Source organism: Dipteris shenzhenensis, chromosome 1, assembly GCF_047967505.1.
Source record: "Dipteris shenzhenensis isolate YYH24624 ecotype China chromosome 1, Dip_SZ_1.0, whole genome shotgun sequence".
Lineage (NCBI taxonomy): Eukaryota > Viridiplantae > Streptophyta > Polypodiopsida > Gleicheniales > Dipteridaceae > Dipteris > Dipteris shenzhenensis.
In genome coordinates this window covers 6,675,421-6,697,491 of record NC_141596.1, presented here as the reverse complement: position 1 = coordinate 6,697,491, position 22,071 = coordinate 6,675,421, and the positions used below count along the sequence as shown (strand labels likewise).

General features: G+C 42.0%; 1 protein-coding gene across 1 annotated transcript; it reads right to left on the bottom strand.

The window, feature by feature from the left end:
- Positions 1–17,288: 17,288 nt before the first annotated feature.
- On the bottom strand, positions 17,289–21,525 carry LOC147905303 (uncharacterized). Its single transcript, XM_087379410.1, has 3 exons — positions 21,280–21,525; positions 18,413–21,048; positions 17,289–17,853 (listed from the first exon to the last, which is right to left on the bottom strand). Exons 1-3 carry the CDS (start codon positions 21,449–21,451, stop codon positions 17,743–17,745), a joined length of 2,919 nt encoding a protein of 972 aa, XP_087235536.1. The 5' UTR covers positions 21,452–21,525; the 3' UTR covers positions 17,289–17,742.
- Between the last annotated feature and the right edge of the window lie 546 nt (positions 21,526–22,071).

Genomic DNA, 22,071 nt, shown 5'->3' with positions numbered 1-22,071 from the left:
TAGTGCATTATGATTTGGTAATTAGGTTTTCAAAAGTTTAAAATTTATGGAACTCGTAATTTGTCAACCAACATCCATGCTAAAGCATTTCGAAGAGAAGCGTGATTAACCATGATGAAGTTTAAGGTGGGGCTTGAATCATCTATCAATTGACCTCAGTAGTTGGCTATGATGATGGTGCTTCCATGTCACTACTAGTAGTCGCTTAATTCTATTGAAATTCAAGGATTGCATATTGACATAATCACATGCATTTTTAATGTGGCTTTTGTACGAGAACATCATTTTCATGCAATGACGAATGCAATCATGAAAAAATCTTCCTAGTATAAACAAATTTAGAATCGGTAATTTATGTTGGTGTTATATATGGTATTGCTGGTACATGATCAATTTACCTCTAGTAGAAGGACCTCAACCGCCAAAATATGTTGTAAGTATTAGCAATAAAATTGGCGAGAATTTGGATCATCGATAGTTGCACTAGTATTGGTGATGATGGTGCTATTATGTTGATAATATTACTATTACTGTCGATATCGAGCATAGTATTGGAAATAGTAGCACTGCTCTTCATAAATAGCGAGCCCATTGGTCCATTTCAAGCCCTTTTTATTTGAGAGGTAATTTCCTCTCTTAACTTAAGCCCACCCCATGGTGTAGTCTAAGGATAGTTTTTTGTTCTTGCACTCACAAGACAGGGAGCTAGATGGGGCTACTTCTTAGGTGCAGGCACTTGGAATCTCCCAAACTTCTTGTACTTGTAGGCAATTGTAACATGGGGATCCAACCCTTGAGTTGTATATTGTCTTGAGTCGTTATGCTATCATATAAACATAACAAATTTGGTGAGCATCATGTATAATCTCCTTAAACTATGGCACATGCTTGTACCAATCTTTCAAGATCAAGTTTAAGGCATGAGCATATTATAATGCTCAAACTCTCTTTGTAATACTCTACTAGTATTGTTATAACTCTTCACATTGTCCATGATAATTTGCACAACGTTGTCTGGCCTATCTCCATTATGGTTTTTGCCAAAATACTATGCTATGTAAATGCCAGACTTTCTCCATTTTTTGAGTCAATGGACTCATGAAAGGCCTCTCCTCTTGATGATATAATCATCGCATTCAATAATGGACATCTTTTTATATTTGTCCATCCTCCAAAAACAATAGTGCATCTTGTGTTATGCGAGAGCTGAAAAATACTACGGTTGATGTGATTTTTTTGCTCGACATATGCTTTGTCTAGTATAGTTGTCAGTAAGGCGTTATACATAGGAAGGTTTGAAACTTGCATGATATGATTTCATGCTCTTGCATGTTCGCATTAAAAACCATACTCACTGGATAACCATAACATAGTCAATCGACCAATAATGTATTGAGTGTTGGGTGCGAGCAATGGAATAATGCAAAGGAACTGAGGAAAATGAAGTAGTTGCAAATGGATAAAGAGAAAGTACAAGTGGTGGCCAATATAGGTCCCATAATCAACCACAAGTGTTGACCAATAAAGTCAACTAGAGGGTTGACTAATCTTGACTGGCCTAAGGGAGGGCTAAGTGCTAACAAACCCCCTCCATGGTATGGTTGAAGTATCCTAGATATGTCTTTGGTATACCTGGAAACTATATCATGGTTGCACATATTCGTCTAAGATGGATAGGCCTCAAACCTGGGTCGTGGTAGAGCCTAGGTGAAGAGATCTGCTAAGTTATCCTTCGTGGAAACATAGAACAACCGAATATCTCCAGCTGATAGGTGCTCTCAAACTTATTGATAGTGCACCTCAATGTGCTTCATACGCGCATGTAACACTGGATTACACGGAATGGCTAAAGCACTCTGGTTGTTAGTGTAGATGATCGTAGACGTATGCTAACTGACATGATGAAGATTAGAGAGTAACTTACGGAGCCCAACACAATCTATTGTAGATGTGAAGGTTACCCTGTTCTCAGCTTCACAACTAGAAGTGGTGACTATAGGCTGCTTCTTGCTAAACTAAGAGATGCATGAAGAGCCAAGCATGAAATAGTTGCCACTACATGACACGCAGGTGTCATAACAACAACCTACCTAATCAGTGTCCATGACTGCATGCAAATCCAGGGAAGACTGATCACTTTAGAACAATTCCAAATGTTATGTGGTCTTCAAGTAATGGAAAGAATCGCTTCACTGCCTGTTGCTAATGTTGCATGCTAGCCTTATGCACATACTTGCTTAACTAGCAAATGACATACTACAAATCAGGCCGGGTATGACCAATCTATTGTAGATGTGAAGGTTACCCTATACTCAGCTTCACAACTAGAAGTGGAAACTGTAGGCTGCTTCTTGCTAAACTAAGAGATGCATGAAGAGCTAAGCATGAAACAATTGCTGTGTGACATACGGGTGTCATAACAACCACCTATCCAATCACTGTACATGAATGCATGCAAATCCAGGGAAGACTGATCACTTTAGAACAGTCCCAAATGTTATGTGGCCTTCAAGTAATGGAAAAAATCGCTGCATGCTAGGCCTATGCACATACGTGCTTAACTAGGAAATGACATACTACAAATTGGGCCAGGTATGACAAAGGCAAGCCCATAGCCTAGTGGTAAAGAGTGGCACCACATGCGGCATTCCCTCTTCAAAGGAAGAAATAGAATATAGATGCCAATGGAGTAGAAACTGGCTTACAATCCTCGAATTAGAAGCACTATAAGAGCTCTCTAGCATATTTAGATTGAGTCATCATTATGCCCCCCTCAACGTTAACAAACTAGATGCCCAAATAGTAGTGCAACCAGTCGATATCTGACATTGCAAAAGATTTTTGCAAATTTGCCTTGAAATCTTCAATTTTATGAGTGTCTGGCCTAGTAATAAGCATGGCATCCACTAAAAGAAATAAAATAAAAATTTTGATTTACTCTTTATGTCTAGAAGAGTGGCTTCTATAGGTTGTTTTTAAATCCAAGGCATAGAAAAAAGGAATGTGTCTTTGCATACCATGGCCGCAAGGGCCTTGTTCAACCTGCATACCTGATTTGTAGAACCTTCAACCTCAAAGCCTAGAGGTTGGGTGATGTAGATCTCTTCCACTAAATCTCCATGAAAGAAAGCCGTCTTAATGTGGAGCTGGTGGACCTCCCAATGCCTGTGGGATGCAAGAGCAATGACACACGGTAAAGGGGCATGCTTAGCCAAAGGCACATCTCTACTAACAATTGCCTTGCTTATGCTAGACTGAAACAACCTGTATCCTTTTCTTTGTGAGATTAAAAATTCATTTGATGGCCTTATCATCAAGCTTATGCCTCAACAGAGAGGGTCCATGTGCATATGCAAGAGATCCAAACACCTGCATGTGGGAAATTACAGGCTTGCTGCCTCTCCATGCTTCATAAGGGGTCATGGTCTTTAAGGCTAGAGTAGGTGCTTGATTGAGCACATAGTTGGCACACATAACAACATTCAATTAGAATTTATCGGGAAAATACTCCTCCTTAAGCATGCACTTACCCATTCCCATTTCTATCCCATTTTTCCACTCTGCAAGTCCACTCTCATTCTTTGCTAAGGCAAGAAAATGCTAGAGAAGACATCTAACTTCAATTTCATGGTATAAATCCATGTGAACTTGGTGAAGTCATCCACAAAAGTAACAAAGTAAAACTAGATGGTTATATCAATTGCAATAAACGTAAACGCTACTATGGCCCACTAACTCAACAAATCTCCAAGCCATCCATTGCAAAAAGGGAAAAAAGAAGGATCTCATACTCTTGAAGAGCAAGCCCAAGAGGAAGCTAAGGCTAGAAATGCCAAGCTCCATAGTCATGTCAAATTATAAAGCTACCCTTGAGATTATAACACTTTTGATGAACTAAAAATAGATCCAGCCAAGTTGTGTGTGTAGCTGTAGGGCTCTAATTCGATGATCACCACAACTCATGCGTCAGTGGACTGGGGGACTAGTCACAATTTCCTTGCTCATGAGGTATGGGTACGACTACTAGAGGTACCTCTCACACTGGGGAAGCTATAATTGTAGCTATGGAGGAAAAAGCCTTGAAGAAGGGTGGGGGGGCATGGCAAAGTTGAGATCAATTAGATCTATAAGTAATCAAACTATGAGAGTTACGGATTCTGTCGCCATTACAATATTTGTAAATCATCATGTAGTTGACACTAAGTTTTTTATCATGCCCACTAGAACTAGTGAGGAAGAAGACATACTAGGTAGGACCTGATGCTTTCTTATCAATTTCCAAATCGAATGGCAAGAAGGATGGTGAGTTAGACAAAGTGGCAGCCACACATCTGTAGTCCCCTTTAGGACAAAGATATAAATAGGAAGCCACCACCCACAATTGCAACAACTCCCTTGGTTCTTAAGGATACTGTGAATCCCTTTTCCTCGAAGGCCCCATTTCATACAGAATGACCACACAAAAAATATGTCTGAAAGAAGAAAAAGCAAGAGCCGATACCATAGGCATTAAATGAAGCCACCCCCTCTTGAGAATGTACTATTGGTACCTTATCAAAGGTCCACATTGAGGAGAACTGAACGACGCATCAAGCACGGCCCAGGCGACAATGCAAATTGCACTGGGTACCAAAGGCCTTGCTACGGTCCCAAGGGTACTATTAAGGATGCCAAAGTCCCACGCCTATACCCCTCTAATAATTCTCGCTCGTGCAGTGGGTAACCATGTGGCATGTGCCAATCTGACCATGGTGGCCCAAGCTTGAAGAGCGACCTTTGACTTAGATCCCAAGGACACCTGCAGTTGCCCCACAAGAACTTCCTTTTGAAAAAGGAGGTAGCCCCACAAGAATGTACTGCAAGGGTGGCCCCATCCTTGCCACCATTAACCCCCCCTCGGTGTTCCACTTGTCCATGTTGGACCAAAGAGCTGCACTTGGGGTAACATGGCCCCCACTCCCGACTCAAAATGCCACAAGAACCTATCCCTACAAAGGAGGTATCATCACAAGAACCTATTGAGGTGAATGAGCTAGTGTCACTGGATGTGACATTACTACCACCAGAACTACATGGAGTATCGATGACATCACTATCAACAACCCCAAGGAGTCTACAACAAGCCCCTATCCACGAATGGTAGCTGCTCGATTTGCCAACCCACATCATGGGTGGCAACGAGGTATGCCACTCTCCAACACTCTTGAAGATTTGTCACGTATTGGGTACTCACTGGCACTCATCACTCTTTAGGTCTTGGTGAGTCTCAAGGGTAGGCATTTTACTAGAAACCTACAAGTAGTCTTGTACTTAAAACCTTGACAATCACACAGTCCTTATCAATAGTCCCCAAAGAGTTAGCATAAACTAGGTGATTAGGAAGCACTTCGGTCCAAGGGTCCATATGTCAGCATATGCATGCCAACACACACCTATTCAAGCATGTAAAGGGTGTTGGGATATCTCAAGGTGTATGCCTCAGGCACACCTTATGTTTCTATGTGTGAGTGCTAGAGGCACAGTTAGGTGGTGGAGAGCCACATAGGATGATTGAGAGAATTTAGGAGCAGATTGAGGAGATGATTGTGGAGCTCTGAGGTCATCAGTGATGTCAGTGAGCATGTATGAGGTGCCTACTTAAGGACCTCACTCTTCTTCATTCTATAAGCAAGTATTCTGAGTTTGTGTCCACTCTACTCTTTCCTTTCAGTGTTCCAACATGGTATCAGAGCCATTTGATCCCCCTTGATCCCATTTCTACCACATCATGATCTTCTTCTTCATCTTCTTCTTCACCATCTCTCCCTCTTCTTCCAAAATTTGCTTAAGCCTGTTCTCCTCTGGTTCTCAACCATTTCCCACGCCCTTCCTGCTGGAGATCCACCTTGAAGGGGCGAACCTCTGGCTGAGAGGAATTGAAGAAAGGCGTGCCCGTTTCATCGCCATTACACGCAGTTCGTCGACCTCTGTTCCTGCATTTTCTCTCAGCACACTCCATACTTGTCTAATTCCTTTCAGGGGAAGCTGGTCCATACATAGAGCTATCCCTGAAATCTGAGCAGCAATGGCTGCATATTCAAGGAGAAAACAGAGAAAAACCAGTCGACTTTGAAGAGAGAAGATAAGGCGACCTGATGCGTTTTTGCGCCTCTTCTTCCGAGAGGATCTTCTGTGGTATACCAGCTCTCTTTTGCCTCAGAAACCCCTCTTTCCTTTGCTTTGAGGAGTGAGCTACAAGCCCTCCAAGTTCAGTCTTTTAGTTTTGACAGTTTTGGACAAGTTTTGAAGATGATGCTACATAAAATGCTACTCTAGCATTTCTGAGTTTTTGAAGTTTTCAATAGCATCAATACAAGTGTGGCTTCAGTTTTGCTTTGATTTGTTAGACCTGTTTTTGATTGGAAAGTACTCATTTTAAGCCACCTCTGTGAAGCATGTAAGAAGAAGCATCATTGATTGAATATTGGTCACTAGCATTTGCTACATCAAGTGCTTATATTTTGGAAGTCTTTCAGTTATTGTTTTTGCCTTGTAAGAGAGAAAGACACTGCCCAATATCTAGGTTAGACCCTCTCATGGCTACCCTATTGAATCTAGAGAAGTTCAATGGAAAGGGCTTCCACACATGGCAGATGAAGGTGAAATTTGCATTGATGAGGGAGAACTTATGGGGACTTGTCAAACCTACTCCTACCGCTACTTCTACGGCCTCCAATGCTGGAGAATCCTCAACTCCGACACGATCGGCAAGGGATCCAGCTAGAGAAGAAAAAGCATACGGTATCATTGCTCTTGCTTTAGGAGATGATTATGTTCACCATATCTCTGACTTGGAGTCTCCTTCAGAAGCTTGGCAGAAGCTTGACTTAATTTTTGGTGCTAGCTCTCACATCTCTAAACTATCACTTAAAATCTCTTTCTTTGAATTGAAGATGGCTAGTGGTACTACTTTGGCAGCTCATGTCAACTATATGCGGAGTCTTATGACTCAATTAGCTTCTATCAACTCTCCTATTTCTCCAGATTATGCTATGGCAGTGTTACTTAAGAGTATGCCTGAAGATTATGATCACATAGTTACCACTTTGAAAAATCTTCCTAATCCTAATCTTGAAGGTATTATCTCTGCTCTCCAAGAAGAAGAAAGGCATATGGAGCTCAGGAAAGGCAATGACACTAGGACAGGCAATGACACTGTTTATGCTGTAAAATTCCAGAACGGCAAGTATACCCCTTGCAATCACTGTGGAAAGACAAATCACCTTTCAAAGGACTGCTTCAAAATTAATCCATGCAAGCACTGTGGCAAGAACAACCATAATGAGAAGTTTTGCAGAGACAAAGCAAAGACAGAAAATGCACTTACAGTTAATGAGCCTCCATAAGATGAGGCATCCTTTGAAGATTATGCATTTTAAAACATCTCTATGTATGCTCCAGATCTCTCTTTTTATGTCAAGGTACTCAGCCTGGATAGTCCTCCAAAATGAATGAAAATAAACTTATGTGTTTTGTGTGCTTTGTAAACACCTCTGGTCACCTTATGATGTAGGCCATGTGTATGTTTTGTTCCATGGTACCTCCTGCAAACATTGTGCGCATGTACATGTAGGGGAGATAACCAGGTCTTTTTGTATCCCTTTTTGTTTACCTTACACCCAAGGGAACACTTGCTAGCATGAGAACCTAGCCATAGATTTATCCTTGACCACCATGAGATGGCATGAGAAACTATGAGACTAGATGTATCCTTGACATAGCCTGACGCATTTCCTTGAGGGGGGGTTTGTTGGGATATCTCAAGGTGTATGCCTCAGGCACACCTTATGTTTCTATGTGTGAGTGCTAGAGGCACAGTTAGGTGCCCATAAGCACAGTTAGGTGGTGGAGAGCCACATAGGATGATTGAGAGAATCTAGGAGCAGATTGAGGAGATGATTGTGGAGCTCTGAGGTCATCAGTGATGTCAGTGAGCATGTATGAGGTGCCTACTTAAGGACCTCACTCTTCTTCATTCTATAAGCAAGTATTCTGAGTTTGTGTCCACTCTACTCTTTCCTTTCAGTGTTCCAACAAAGGGTAAGATAGATTTATATGTCAAATTCATCCTTTGCAGACTCGCCAGGAGGGCAATCTTTCCATGGGTCTATCAGTGTGCACATAACATGTATATGTCTTGCCCTTGTTTCCTTGTAAGACTCCTCAATGACAGACATCCATGCCTTTGTCCTGTGGTGAGTCATTCTTCCCGTCCTCATGTCAACTCCACCTCCGAATCTTAAAATCAAGTTGAGTCAGAGTCCGTAAAATGTCAAGAAATATCAAGGATTGTACCCGGCATACATCAAACCCATGCGAGTCCTCAAATTTGTCACAAAGGCAGACATGCCTGACCACTATAACATCATAGTCCCAAACCTTCTCCTATGACTGTCTTACCCAATCCAATACAAGACAAACTAGGTGAACTACTACAACGAGCACAAACTACAGTGCTACAAGCTGATGCAGAAATTGGCAACCCCATGCTCTTCATGTAGCTCATCACTTACATGCTAAAAAAGAAATGGCCACTTGGCCTCTATGGGGCAGCAGACTGCATAAGACCTATCCAAGCCACTCCTGCAGTAACCACTCAGGCCTCAAATATAGAAGGTCAAGCCAAATGCAAAAAAGACTAGGAAAGACTCGAAGACATTGCCAAATGGGATGAGCACATGGTCGAATGTATCAAAGATAAGGTGGCAGCCTCTACAACAACCCTACAAAGATTGCTTTCAACTTCTCAAGGAGGCAAGAGTAGCCACCAAGTGTCCACACCCCTGCTTGTGACCATTGAAGTATTAGCACATCAGTAAGAGCATCAACAGGACCCCCTTGACGAGTAGCTTGATAAGGACTTTTTATTTACTTTTGACGAACTTGTTGGCCTAGGCCCTCAAAACACACCCCCTAACATCTGATAACAAATGGAGGTCTTGCTAACAAGAATTAAAGGCAAGGCCCTCATGGCATAATAAGCTACTTCCTTTCGACAAAGGCTACATTGACCTAACTAAAGCTTTGGGCCACTGTGCATCTCCTATCTATAGTGCTCCAACTAAGTACAAGGAACCAAGAGAAAATCCCCTCGAGAGAGACAACATTATGGAAGACCAATTTATGGATTTCCTGGTGTAGAGCCGCAAATGGTCTTTAAAATCTACAAGAGGTGCCAAGAAACTCTAATCGTAACTTCCACCAACCTAGCCATCACAAAATTCAAAGGCAATGATTCAACACAAGAGCTAATTGATTGAATGCCACATGGCAATAACTCTCCATGCGGTAGGGGAAGAAATGCAACAAATGTCGCAAGGAGACCACACTATAGCCCTGGCATTATTCACATCCCTCAAAAGTGAGCTTGCTACAGAGAAGGCTCGAGATGAGGGGCTAGAAAGGCACTGCACATAAATCAAGGAAAGCTTCGAGACACACATGAATAACACTGAGCGGGACCATGCCATTTAGTAGTAGCAAATCGAAGCTCTATAGACAAACCTTAGGAACAACATGAATGATTCCTACAGATACATCATCAGCTAGAGGAGGCTCGCTACTAGCCTTAGGAGTAGCCAGAAATTGAGAGACAACAGGAAGGAGAGTATGATCGAGTCCCTGCAGGTATCTGTAGACTTAGGCACTTACGACCTAGATCCATGCACTTACGACCTAGATCCCACCTAGCAATATTTTGGATGTTTTTTGTTGCCAATACTCATGCCCACCCCACTCTAGCCATGACATTATTTAATGGATATTGAATTTCAAAATGATGTCAACATCAAGCTCCTCCCTCTATACCCGATCATCCTCAATTTAGGAGCTGGTGTCGCATCATACATCCCACATTCCATGGTTGAAGGCCTCGGGTGGCTACAAGAATGTGGATGCAAGGAGACGAGGGCTTACCACATCCGAAATAATATCACACAATTTCATTCCTCCGGAATCCTCATTTTGTATAATAAAGTGTTCTCATGTTAGCCATTTTGAAACTCAGCACATGGTCCACCCCACAAACCTAAATGAGGAGGAATCCGATACCACAATAGCTATATTTAATTCTACTACACATCTCAACAGTGCCAATCTTCCACATTCCTCCTCCAACATTAACTGCCCTCCCGCTTCTGCCTTAAAAACATATCTCAATTTTTGTGCACAATCCATCCACTCTACCATGACCATGCCCACTTCTTTTGCCTCCACATAGCCCTCCATCTCACATCACTCCACAAGCACTGACATAGGTTTGATAGATGATCCCGTAGGATAAGGACTAATCAAACACCCACAGAATATACTCCCAAGTAGGTCCAAAAGGTTTTGCGTCTGGCACTAATCTCACCGGAGCCCTTCCATAGCAAAAACCATTGAACGAACCAGATCATTTCCGATCGATGGGAAAGCTTTGGATTTAAGTCTTTGGAAGGGAAAGCTTGAGATCTTTGACCTTAAGGCAGTCGATATAATGAAAATCAATTCCCTCAGGACATTCATTGAGAAGACCTTCCAACCTTGGCAAGCTTCCAATAAAAAGGGGCACGTGGAGGCTATCTATAGTAGCCAGATTCCTAAGATGTTCCTATAATAGATGTAGATGCTAGAATCCAATCATGATGGGGGATGCCATTCTTGAAGCAACCCAATTTCGAAGGATGTACTACAATGCCGTCTGGGACCACAGGGTACATCCCAGGTACATGCCCCTCCCATGCTGCTAGAAGTGGAGCTTCTTTTGATAGTTGCAAGCGAGTGATCCTATTGTCAAGTTTCAACTTCCCAAAGGTAGGTATCTCATATGCACTTATCTATCATCTGGAGTAGTTTATGGAGACATATGTCATGGTGCTGGCCAGACCCTTTGGTGGTAGCCTCAATATCATTTTCCAACTCCTTATCATTTTGCTATGCAACATCCCTAAGCACGCTCACGCCTGTTGAATATATGTCTTGAACTGATTTTTGATCTTGATGTCGGTCCCACATATTGCCAGATGATACACATGTACCTCTAGTTCTACAATCTGCATGCGCATCACATATAGACTTTCAGAGACATGCATGAAACACATTTTTGGGAATCGCACCATCCATTTTGCAGGGTATCACAATAGCTCTTGATTGACACTCCATTGTTCAGATCACATAATGTTCTAGATGGCTCAACCATACTTGATCATCATTAGGAAGGGGGACATGTTAACCACCTCGGTTGACACCATCACATTTTGCGCCTTTCCATGTAATCATGTCATCATGTAACTATGCACCTAAGGATTTTGTTAGGCATTTCATTGGAGCCGTATCAATGCAAGAAGATTATATAAAAACTAGGAACAATAGGACACATAGGTTAGGAAGAGAAGATGAGCATAGGGGTAGCCCTCCCTTCAAAAGGTGCTATATATTAAAGGTCAAAAGTTTGACTTGGTCTTCAGTTGTTGTTTGCAAGTCTGATGGAATGCTAGCTCCTCTTTTCTTCATGACTTGTGTCTTTTCATCTTTCATGTTGTTGCCTTCAGTGACCTTCAGTGAACGCCACTCATCCCGTCCCCTTCTCCTGTCTCTTGACTCCCCTCCCCTTTCCCTCTTCTCGTCTCCTCTCTTGGCATCTAACCAAATTAGAACTTATCTTCCGATTCTTTACTCCAATTTACATGTCAAACTACTTTTATTTTTTTTCTAATGAAAGAGACTATTGTCGAAGACAAGGAACTATGCAAGTGCACTTAAATTAGTGAGAGGTCTTTTCTCAAGCTCACCAAGGCATCTACCACCCCATCAATTGCACGGCTCTCTCATATTTTGGCATGCCACTATCAACTCTAGCCCCTAAAACAAGAAGGGTAATGATAAAGATAGCATTTAAGAAAACTAGAATTGATCTTCATATTCTTTACTAGAATCGACATGTCAAACTATTATCATTTCTTCTGTGAAACAAAAGAGACTATTTCACTTTTCCTATCGACCATGACCTTCTATTTATTCACTTTAATTTTACCACAAGATATTAATAACATATTTAACATCATGAACAGTGTGTACTTGTTATTCTTCTTGGAGCTAGATAGGGACTGATTTAGTTATCCTTCTTGGAGTTGGATTGCAAACATTATCATGATAGTTCACTATCTCTTTCAACCTCAAAAAGGGGAAATGTATAAAACAATCAACACAATACAAGTTACAAATACGTGGATGGGGATGACGATCGTGCAAGTTGAATACATAGTCTAAGACAAGGGATTATACAAGTGCCCTTAAATTAGTGAGGGGACTTATGTCAAGCTCCCCAAGGCATCTATGTCAAGCTCACTTAATGAGGGGACTTATGTCAAGCTCACCAAGGCATCTACAAACCCATTAATTGCATGGCTCTCTCGTCTGAATGCAAACCTAAAACAAGCAGGGTGATGATGGAGATGGCATCTAAGCAAGGTAGAAAGATCATCATATTATTTAGTCTAATTTACATGTCAAACTACTTTTATTTCTTCGGCTAATGAAAGAGACTATTGTCTAAGACAAGGAATTATGCAAGTGCCCTTAAATTAATGAGGGTCTTTTCTCAAGCTCACCAAGGTATCTACCTTCCCTTTAATTGCATGGCTCTCTAGTATTTTGGCATCTACCTTCCCCTTCTCCTGTCTCTTGACTCCCCTCCCCTTTCCCTCTTCTCGTCTCCTCTCTTGGCATCTAACCAAATTAGAACTTATCTTCCTATTCTTTACTCCAATTTACATGTCAAACTACTTTTATTTTTTTTCTAATGAAAGAGACTATTGTCGAAGACAAGGAACTATGCAAGTGCACTTAAATTAGTGAGAGGTCTTTTCTCAAGCTCACCAAGGCATCTACCACCCCATCAATTGCACGGCTCTCTCATATTTTGCCATGCCACTATCAACTCTAGCCCCTAAAACAAGAAGGGTAATGATAAAGATAGCATTTAAGAAAACTAGAATTGATCTTCATATTCTTTACTAGAATCGACATGTCAAACTATTATCATTTCTTATGTGAAACAAAAGAGACTATTTCACTTTTCCTATCGACCATGACCTTCTATTTATTCACTTTAATTTTACCACAAGATATTAATAACATATTTAACATCATGAACAGTGTGTACTTGTTATTCTTCTTGGAGCTAGATAGGGACTGATTTAGTTATCCTTCTTGGAGTTGGATTGCAAACATTATCATGATAGTTCACTATCTCTTTCAACCTCAAAAAGGGGAAATGTATAAAATAATCAACACAATACAAGTTACAAATACGTGGATGGGGATGACGATCGTGCAAGTTGAATACATAGTCTAAGACAAGGGAGGAAGGTCAATCTTGGAATGACATGTAGATGTAAATAGTAGTGAGTCGGATTGTAGAGGCTTCCTCAATATATAGACAAAGGCAAAGTTGGGTATTTTGCTAGGACAGATTTATCTAGGTTTTGCCTCTTTAAGACTACCTCTTTTTTGGACTTTCTCTTTACCAATTGAAATTGTAGTTTAAGTTTTGGTAGTGGCATTGGATTAAGGGTTGCTAGAATAGAATACTAGAGGAAAAGAAGGGCACTATGTTATTGAATTATATACATCCTAAGCTGGAAAGCAAGGGCACTATTATTCAATTACATCCTAAGATTCACCTCGCAAAGGCTAAGAAATAAATATAATAGCTCATAGCAATCAAAAGTTTGAGGGATGTGACAAGTATATACTATTTCATGATGTTAAACATGCTATCAATAAGGGTTGCTAGAATAGAATACTAGAGGAAAGGAAGGGCACTATGTTATTCAATTACATCCTAAGCTTCACCTCGCAAAGGCCAAGAAATTAATATAATAGCTCATAGCAATCAAAAGTTTGAGGGATGTGACAAGTATATACTATTCATGATGTTAAACATGTTATTAATAAGTTGTGGTAAAAGTAAAGCGAATGAATTTTGATAATGCTCTAAAGGGGAAAGTGGAATAGTCATTTGGAAAAATGATAGTAGTTTGACAATTGAATTGTAGTAAAGAAATATGAAGATCAATTCTAATTTAGTTAGATGCCATCTCCATCATCACCCTTCTGTTTTAGGTTTGCATTTGGACTAGAGTTGACTTCCAATGGGATGCCAAAATACTAGAGAGCCATGCAATTAAAGGGAAGGTAGATACCTTGGTGAGCTTGAGAAAAGACCCTCATTAATTTAAGGGCACTTGCATAATTCCTTGTCTTAGACAATAGTCTCTTTCATTAGCCGAAGAAATAAAAGTAGTTTGACATGTAAATTAGACTAAATAATATGATGATCTTTCTACCTTGCTTAGATGCCATCTCCATCATCACCCTGCTTGTTTTAGGTTTGCATTCGGACGAGAGAGCCATGCAATTAATGGGTTTGTAGATGCCTTGGTGAGCTTGACATAAGTCCCCTCATTAAGTGAGCTTGACATAGATGCCTTGGGGAGCTTGGCATAAGTCCCCTCAGTAATTTTGCACCTTATCGTGCTGTGTAGACAATATATTGTTGGCTTTGCTTTTACCACAATCAATAGCATCATGAATACACCTTGTCCCATCCCTCACGGTTTAGATTGCTAGAAGCTAATTCCTTCCATACTGCAACAACCCTGTTTACAAATCCTTAATCCAATGGCAATTCCATGCTGCAGCAACCCTGTTTACAAATCCTTAATCCAATGGCAATAGTAGTATAAATCTAAACTAAAACTAGGGCACCTAGATCAATTGGTAAAGAAAATGTCCAAAGAGAGAGGCAATGATAAAGAGGTAAAAGCCAGTAAAGTTCGAGTGTTTTATAAATTGGTGTGAGTATTCTTTGAACTTTTCATTTGATCTCTAGACCACCTTTGAACATCTCTTTATCATTGAAGTATTGCAAAATCTCTGAAGTCCATTTTTTTAACACATATTCTTTCCTCTTGGAATTCCTAGTAGGAGCCCTAGCAACATATTTCACTCAATTTGTGACAACAAGATGGTATTGGGAATGGAAAAGATGTGAAATACTGATTTTGTGGATGCTTCTAAAAGTCTGGGACTATGCAATTTTGTACACGAGAGATAAAGCTCAAGAGATGGTATAGTCTGCTTTGAATCTAGAGAGGAGTTAGTTAAGGGAAGAATGGGAAGAATGGACCAATTTCCCATGTCCAATTGATATAGTGCTTGCAATGAGTGATGTTGTGCTTGTCACCATTCGGGATTGTATAGTTGGTGTTTTATAAATTGCTGTGAGTATTCTTTGAACTTTTCGTTTAATCTCTAGACCTCCTACCTTTGAGCATCTCTTTATTGTTGAAGTACTACAAAATCTCCGAAGTCCATTTTTTAAACACATATTCTTTCCTCTTGGAATTTCTAGTAGGAGCCCTAGCAAAATATTTCACTCAATTTGTGACAACAAGATGGTATTGGGAATGGAAAAGATGTGAAATGCTGATTTTGTGGATGCTTCTAAAAGTCTGGGACTATGCAATTTTGTACACAAGAGAGAAAGCTCAAGAGATGGTATAGTTTGCTCTGAATCTAGAGAGGAGTTAGTTAAGGGAAGAATGGGACCAATTTCCCATGTCCAATTGATATAGTGCTTGCAATGAGTAATGTTGTGCTTGTCACCATTCGGGATTGTATAGTTGGTGTTTGTAACCATCGAATTGATATTGTGCTTGCAATGAGTGATGTTGTGCTTGTCACCATCCGAGATTGTACACTTGGTGTTTATAACCCAATTGCTATTGTGCTTGCACTGAGTGATGCTGTGCTCGTAACCATCCGGGATTGTACACGTCCATGCCCTTAAAAGAAGCTCATGAAATGGTCTAGTTTGCTATACATTGAATGACAGGGATCACAGATTGGAAAAATGGTGGCAATTTGCCCCTTGAGAGCTTGGCTCTCAAGAATGGGAAGAATGGGACCAGTTTCCCATGTCCAATTGATATAGTGCTTGCAATGAGTAATGTTGTGCTTATCACCATTCGAGATTGTACAGTTGGTGTTTGTAACGATCCAATTGATATTGTGTTTGCAATGAGTGATATTGTGTTTATCATCGTCCGAAATTGTACACTTGGTGTTTATAACCCAATTGCTATTGTGCTTGCATTGAGTGATGTTGTGCTTGTAACCATCCGAGATTGTACATGTCCGTGCCCTCAAAAGAAGCTCATGAAACGGTCTAATTTGCTATACATTGAATGAGAGGGACCATAGATTGGAAAAATGGTGGCAATTTGCCCTTGAGAGCTTGGCTCCCTACAGAATACAGTGATTATAACCGTTGAAAGGAGTTCAAAGTGTAACGAACAATGCTACCAAGACCAAATTTCAGCGAGAAAAGAAGCATAATAGATTTTGGACTTTTGAGCATCACTAGAGAAGGAGATGGTTTTAACACCTTAATTTTAAAACAAGAGGAGTCCAAAACATTCTATCCCTCTTCTTATGGTTTAATACTTTAATTTTGAAAAAAGAGGCGGTAAAAAATTATATCCCTCTTCTTACCATGAAAACATGGCTTCGAAGACCTTAGTTTGCTACGATACTTTTTGAAGCAACGCATCATTCTATATGCAAAGTTTTGAAGCACTATCCAAGGCAACATTGTTGTTTTGTTCATCTTTGTTTGTGGAGATGTTGAGATTCTCTTGTTTTTAAATTTTTTTGGAAGTCGTTTTCCCATGGAATTACTAAGTTCTGTTAAAAGGCAATCTATTCTAGAACAAAAGGACATTGAAATGACATAAACTTATCCTACTTTGTTTTTGAAAACTTCTATTCTACTCATTTCCCTCACAAAGGTGAGTTCTGAAGGTGTAAACTCTAGCATATCTTCTTTCTATACCAACCGTTTAACAATTTACTAAATGCATAACAATTTTCTAAGGATTTCAATGGATGTAAGAGACCACTATTAGTTTTAAGAGTGGTACTACTCATTTCCCTCACAAAGGTGAGTTCTGAAGGTGTAAACTCTAGCATATCTTCTTTCTATACCAACCGTTTAACAATTTACTAAATGCATAACAATTTTCTAAGGATTTCAATGGATGTAAGAGACCACTATTAGTTTTAAGAGTGGTAACAATTTCACTAGTCCCATCACTAGTCCCATAGATCCTCAAGGGTCTCACTCAAACTTTAATACAATCATATCAATCATATCATCTCTCTCTCTCTCGTGTGCCACTTGTCTGTACAGCATCCTCGCACTACAAACATAAAAGTTGTATATATTAGCAGAGGTAAATTCGTCACCAATATATATGTGAAAATATATTTTGGCAATGTCGTTAGCAAATTAGTAGAGTGACATGAATAGCCTCAAACAACATTGATAAAAGCAACGAACAAAGCAGACTAGCCTGTGACACCCCAGCAAGTGTCAACCAGTCACTGCCCAAAAGACAAGCTTCTGTAACATCTATAACTTTTCTATCTAGGAGAGGATACGATTAATAAGCCAGGCAGAATCTCAGACTCTGACAACATTAACAAAAGCAACGAGCAAACCAAACTAGGTTGTGACACCCAAGCAAGTGTCAACCAGTCACTGACCAAAAGAAAACAAGCTTCTGAAACATCTATAGGTCTAATTCTTAAACCGTGCACAAGGCACCCAGAAAGGCTGCTGAACAAACCAACTTGTTCCCAATTGAATCACCTGGGTCAAGGAGGAGAAATGGCAATGCGCGTTACAGCGTTTGGTGACATGCTGACATTGTGACGGAGGCGGCTTGATCTCCTCACAGGCGTCAGCTTCGACTCCACGGTTTGCCCCTGCATGAAAACGAATCATTAAACCCCTGCAGGCCGAAGCAAGTTTTATACCGATATCAATCTAGACTATGCTGTTCCACAGGAGTCAGCACACCGTTATTCGGTAGAAACCCACTTTCTAACAGGACATAGCATCTAGGGATTGAGTCTATTCAAAGTTCGAAGACATCTAAACAGAAATTATGATTAGGCACTGAATCCTCACTTGCGAACGAACTTATGGTTTGGGGATCAAATTCATTCCCTTGCGACCACAAGCTATGATAGGACATTGAAGTCATTCCCTTGGATATTCTGAACCACATTTTCGTGCTTTCAGCTTGCATTTCGGTGTACAGTAGAAAATCCACGCTTCAATGGTGATTACGTTCTGTCTCACTGAATTCCGATGGCTAATGGACAACACAGAACTTGACTTCAAAAAATAAGCTTTTACTGACCCTGCAGAGACTATCCGACGACGAGAAAACAGATTTTCTGCCTAAACACATCAGTTATCTGCCTAAACACATTATACAACCCTAACAATCTACGCATGAATGGAAAGCTAGAAGGTCACCTCTTTCTTGGACACCAATTTGTAAGTAGTGAAACTGCCATAGGGAGAGTCTATGGAGCTAGAGAGAGGGCTTCTGATCAGTTCTTCGTCCTCCCTGGCAACAGGGCTCCTCAAACGTGAGAAATTTGGCTCGGGAGATTGCAACACTGAAGCATATCTATCATTCAGTTCCTCGATCATAGTCACTGGCTGCCTGAATTGTTGCACTTCATCCACTTTGCTTTCTTGCCCCTGTGGGTGGGTTTTTCTCAAAAACTGCACGCTTGAAGTTGTGAAGTTGGCTATATTTTTGGATTGAATATAGCGGATCAAGACTAGCAGGAAACCCGCGATCGCAATAGTGGAAACAATTGTGACTGAGGAGTATTTTCTGCTTACAGAGACTGTTCTTTGCATCGGAATGCTGACAGTCTCCTCTCCGTGTGACACTCCCTGGTCGAGCAACTCCGTTTCAGATTCGCTAATGTCCGCACAAGTCTCTGTCTTGGCAAGCTCCCTTGCATCCAGGGGGTGCATGTCGGGAATAGAATCCACATTCTCGAGCAGATCCGAGCTTGGTGAATTGGAAAAACCTTCTTCTGCAGTACTCAGTGAAGGAAACTGAACTGCATTATCATCAAACGGTGCACCTTCAGAGGGCAAGGGACTTTGTTCTGGCGTGTCACCCGTCGAACTCTGAGCAATATCTTCAGATGTCTTTAAGGCTTCCTTTTCTGTATGTTCCTTGTGAGTAGTCTCCGTCTCAAGATGTTGTTCCGGGAGCCTCGTGCGTTCCGCAAATTGTTGATCATCACAACGGACACTGTCAATTCTTTCGGCTTCGGGAGCGGATGCCAAACGATCAAGCCTGCCACCGCCGTTTTCCACAGGCGTCTCATCTGGCATTTCCATCCAGCTTCTCTGAAATTCTGGGAAATAACTGGCAGACTCCCGCAAACTCCTGTATCCCGGTTCCTCAGTTCCCCATTTCATCAACTCCGACAAAACGTCCTTCACCTTTGGCGAGTCGCTTAAGAGGGAGAAATTCCCTCGTATGTCCTCTGTCAAGCTCTCCGGCATAGCGTCCAGTACAAACTCGTTCGCAGCCTCCAGATCATATTCATGCAGCAATTCCCATTCCCAATCTGGAAAGGCAAGCAGGGTGTCTTCGTAGCTCCACTCTTCTTGAAAGTCGTACGCGTGAATCCAATCAAACTGGCTATCTTCTCCGTGCATCTCTCCAGTACGAGCGTTTTCAATCTCGTGAAGAAGTGATCTGCACCATTCAGTAAGATCGCTAAATGATCTTCGAAAATTGAAACCCAGCTCCGACCTTGCTTGATCCGAGCGTTCCTTCACGGATTGAAAAAATCTATGTGCTCTAAGTTTGATGAGTCGGATATCTGCTGGAAGATAAGGCACTGAACTCAGCTCGGTGTTCCAAAGCCCATCCATGCCATGGAGAAGCGCCAGAGCCGGCTGATGGTACTTGCTTGCACGCCAAATGGAGGAGACGGAATTGTTTACTAGAGAGGGAGGAAGAAGACCAGGGGAATCAGAAACTAGCAAGGCGAGTGCTAGAAAGACTGCAAGAAATGTTGCACGGAGTAGATTTTTCCCAACGCTGGCTCCCCAGGAGACATTGTCAAGCTCGACTTCTTCCTCCACGTCCGTCGAGTCCATCGGCGAATTGGCAGCCCGACAGTCTTCTTCGCACGAAAGCTGCCCTCCATTCTTTGGATCTTCTGCAATAGCAACTTCTTGGACGAGATCCTGGCTAGCGGCGACTACATCAGGGCCATCCGCAACTTCTTTTGAGTCATCTTCTTTGCCTAAATCAAGCGAATCTTTGTCGTCCTCTCCTTCTGAAGCTTGATCTTCGAGGTTGGCTTTACTGCTTTCCAAGACCACGACGGCTTCCCCAGACTTCTCAGCCGTTTCCTCTATTGCCATGCATTCCTTCTGTTCATCTCCTTCCTTGCTTCCTTCATCAACCCTTTCTGTCCATTTCGGAAGAGACGTGGCAGCGTTTTCAATGTGCGGCGGCGTAGGAGTGACTATGGTTTGCGCGCCATCAAACAGCGGAAGCTCTTCGTCGTACCCTGCGTTCACGTTCTCAACCGCATCCAAGGCCGTCCCACGCAAGCGCAAGAACTTGGGGCGATCAAAGAAAGGCGAATGATAGGGATCATAGGGCGAAGAAGAAGTACGCTGCACCGCTTCCTTAGAAGTAGGGACAGGAACGGACATCTCCTCCTCGAAGCCATAAGGACTAGTATTTTGAACGCCGAGCAAAGCTTCTTGATCCTCCAGGAAGCGCTGAATCCGTTTTGAAAGCTCGGCAACCCCTTCCACTGCACCTGTCTCTTCCTGCTGGTCTTGCTGTATGGCTTTTGGTTGCTTGTCGCTGTTTGCCTCTGAACCTTCCTGAATCGACCCTGCCTTCACTGGAGAATTCGACTGGTTGCGCTCCGATAGAATCCTCTTCTTAGGAGAAGCCGATGGAGGCGTTAATTTGGAAAAATGAGTTACCCACGGTCTCTTGGGAGGAGCTTTCCAGTTTTGGTTTGATCTGTCAGCGATCCTTTTAACATTTTCTGTGCTGTTCTCCTTGTGATCGTCGAATGACTTGTGTAAATTGTGGCTTGTTGGATGGGCTGCAAAAATCGAAGTGACCCGTTAAGGCGGGAAAAGAAGAGTCAGAAACAGGTGACTTATGCAGCTCAAAGTTGGACGGAATTCGGCAAGAAGAGAACAGATCAAACATGCAAATTCGCGACAAAGGATCTGCGACACTAACAGCAGCTGGGATAGAACTCTGCAACAAGAGGAAATTTCTGCGCGGGAAGGAAAGGAAGGAATAGAGAGAAGAGAGCGGAGAGACAAACCTGCGGGGCTGTTGGCGGGGGTAGAGGGGTCAAAGTGCAAGGTACGGGAGACGAGGACCTGGGGGCGGGAAGTGGAGGAAGGAGCAGAAGCAGAAAGGGGGGGGGGGGCAGAGGAGGAGGAGGAGGAGCGGGGGGAGGGGCTTTTACGGGAGGAAGGGGGAGGAGGAGGCATGGTGAGTGAGGGAGGGAGGAGGATGGAGGTCGGCTATGGCGATGGCGAGAGACAACAGAAACTTGAAGATGAAGATGAAGATGAAGATGAAGATGAAGCAAAAAGAAGAAATGAAAAAGCTGGCTGTTTGAATCTTAAATTCGTCTTTTTTTCTCAACGGCTCTTCCCCCATTTCTTACCGTTGTATCCCAAAAGTCCTTACGGACTCAAAGGAGCCCCTTCCAAGGCTTTGGGAATCCATCCCAAGGGCCTCTTTTTCCAAGGTGCTCAAGTCATCTAGATAGGTGCTCCGAATCAATTCACACATCCACTCCATTCACACTTCCCGGTGCGCACACAACACTTGAACGCTCTTTTTGCCACCTAGGTTCTCGCACCACCGCCGCACCCGCCTATGTGGAGACAAGAACCCCCAAGAGCAGCTCCCCACATCGTGCACCATCCCCATCTCCTTGCTCAATGGGCAGCGCTAAAACTAGGTCCCCGCAGTTCAACGTTGAGAGTGCGGAGCCTAACACTTTTGGAGAGGTTTTCGACTTCTTCTTTGGCTTTGTAGAAGCACCCGTTAACATCAGGAATTTGGACAAAGCTAAGCATGAAGATAGGGAGGAGTGAAATTC

Coding starts and splice junctions, on each gene's coding strand:
- LOC147905303 (XM_087379410.1), bottom strand. CDS start 21,451: ATGCCTCCTCCTCCCCCTTCCTCCCGTAAAAGCCCCTCCCCCCGCTCC. Junction 21,049..21,279: donor CCCCGCCAACAGCCCCGCAG/GTTTGTCTCTCC, acceptor CGATTTTTGCAG/CCCATCCAACAAGCCACAAT. Junction 17,854..18,412: donor AATTGGTGTCCAAGAAAGAG/GTGACCTTCTAG, acceptor GTTTTCATGCAG/GGGCAAACCGTGGAGTCGAA.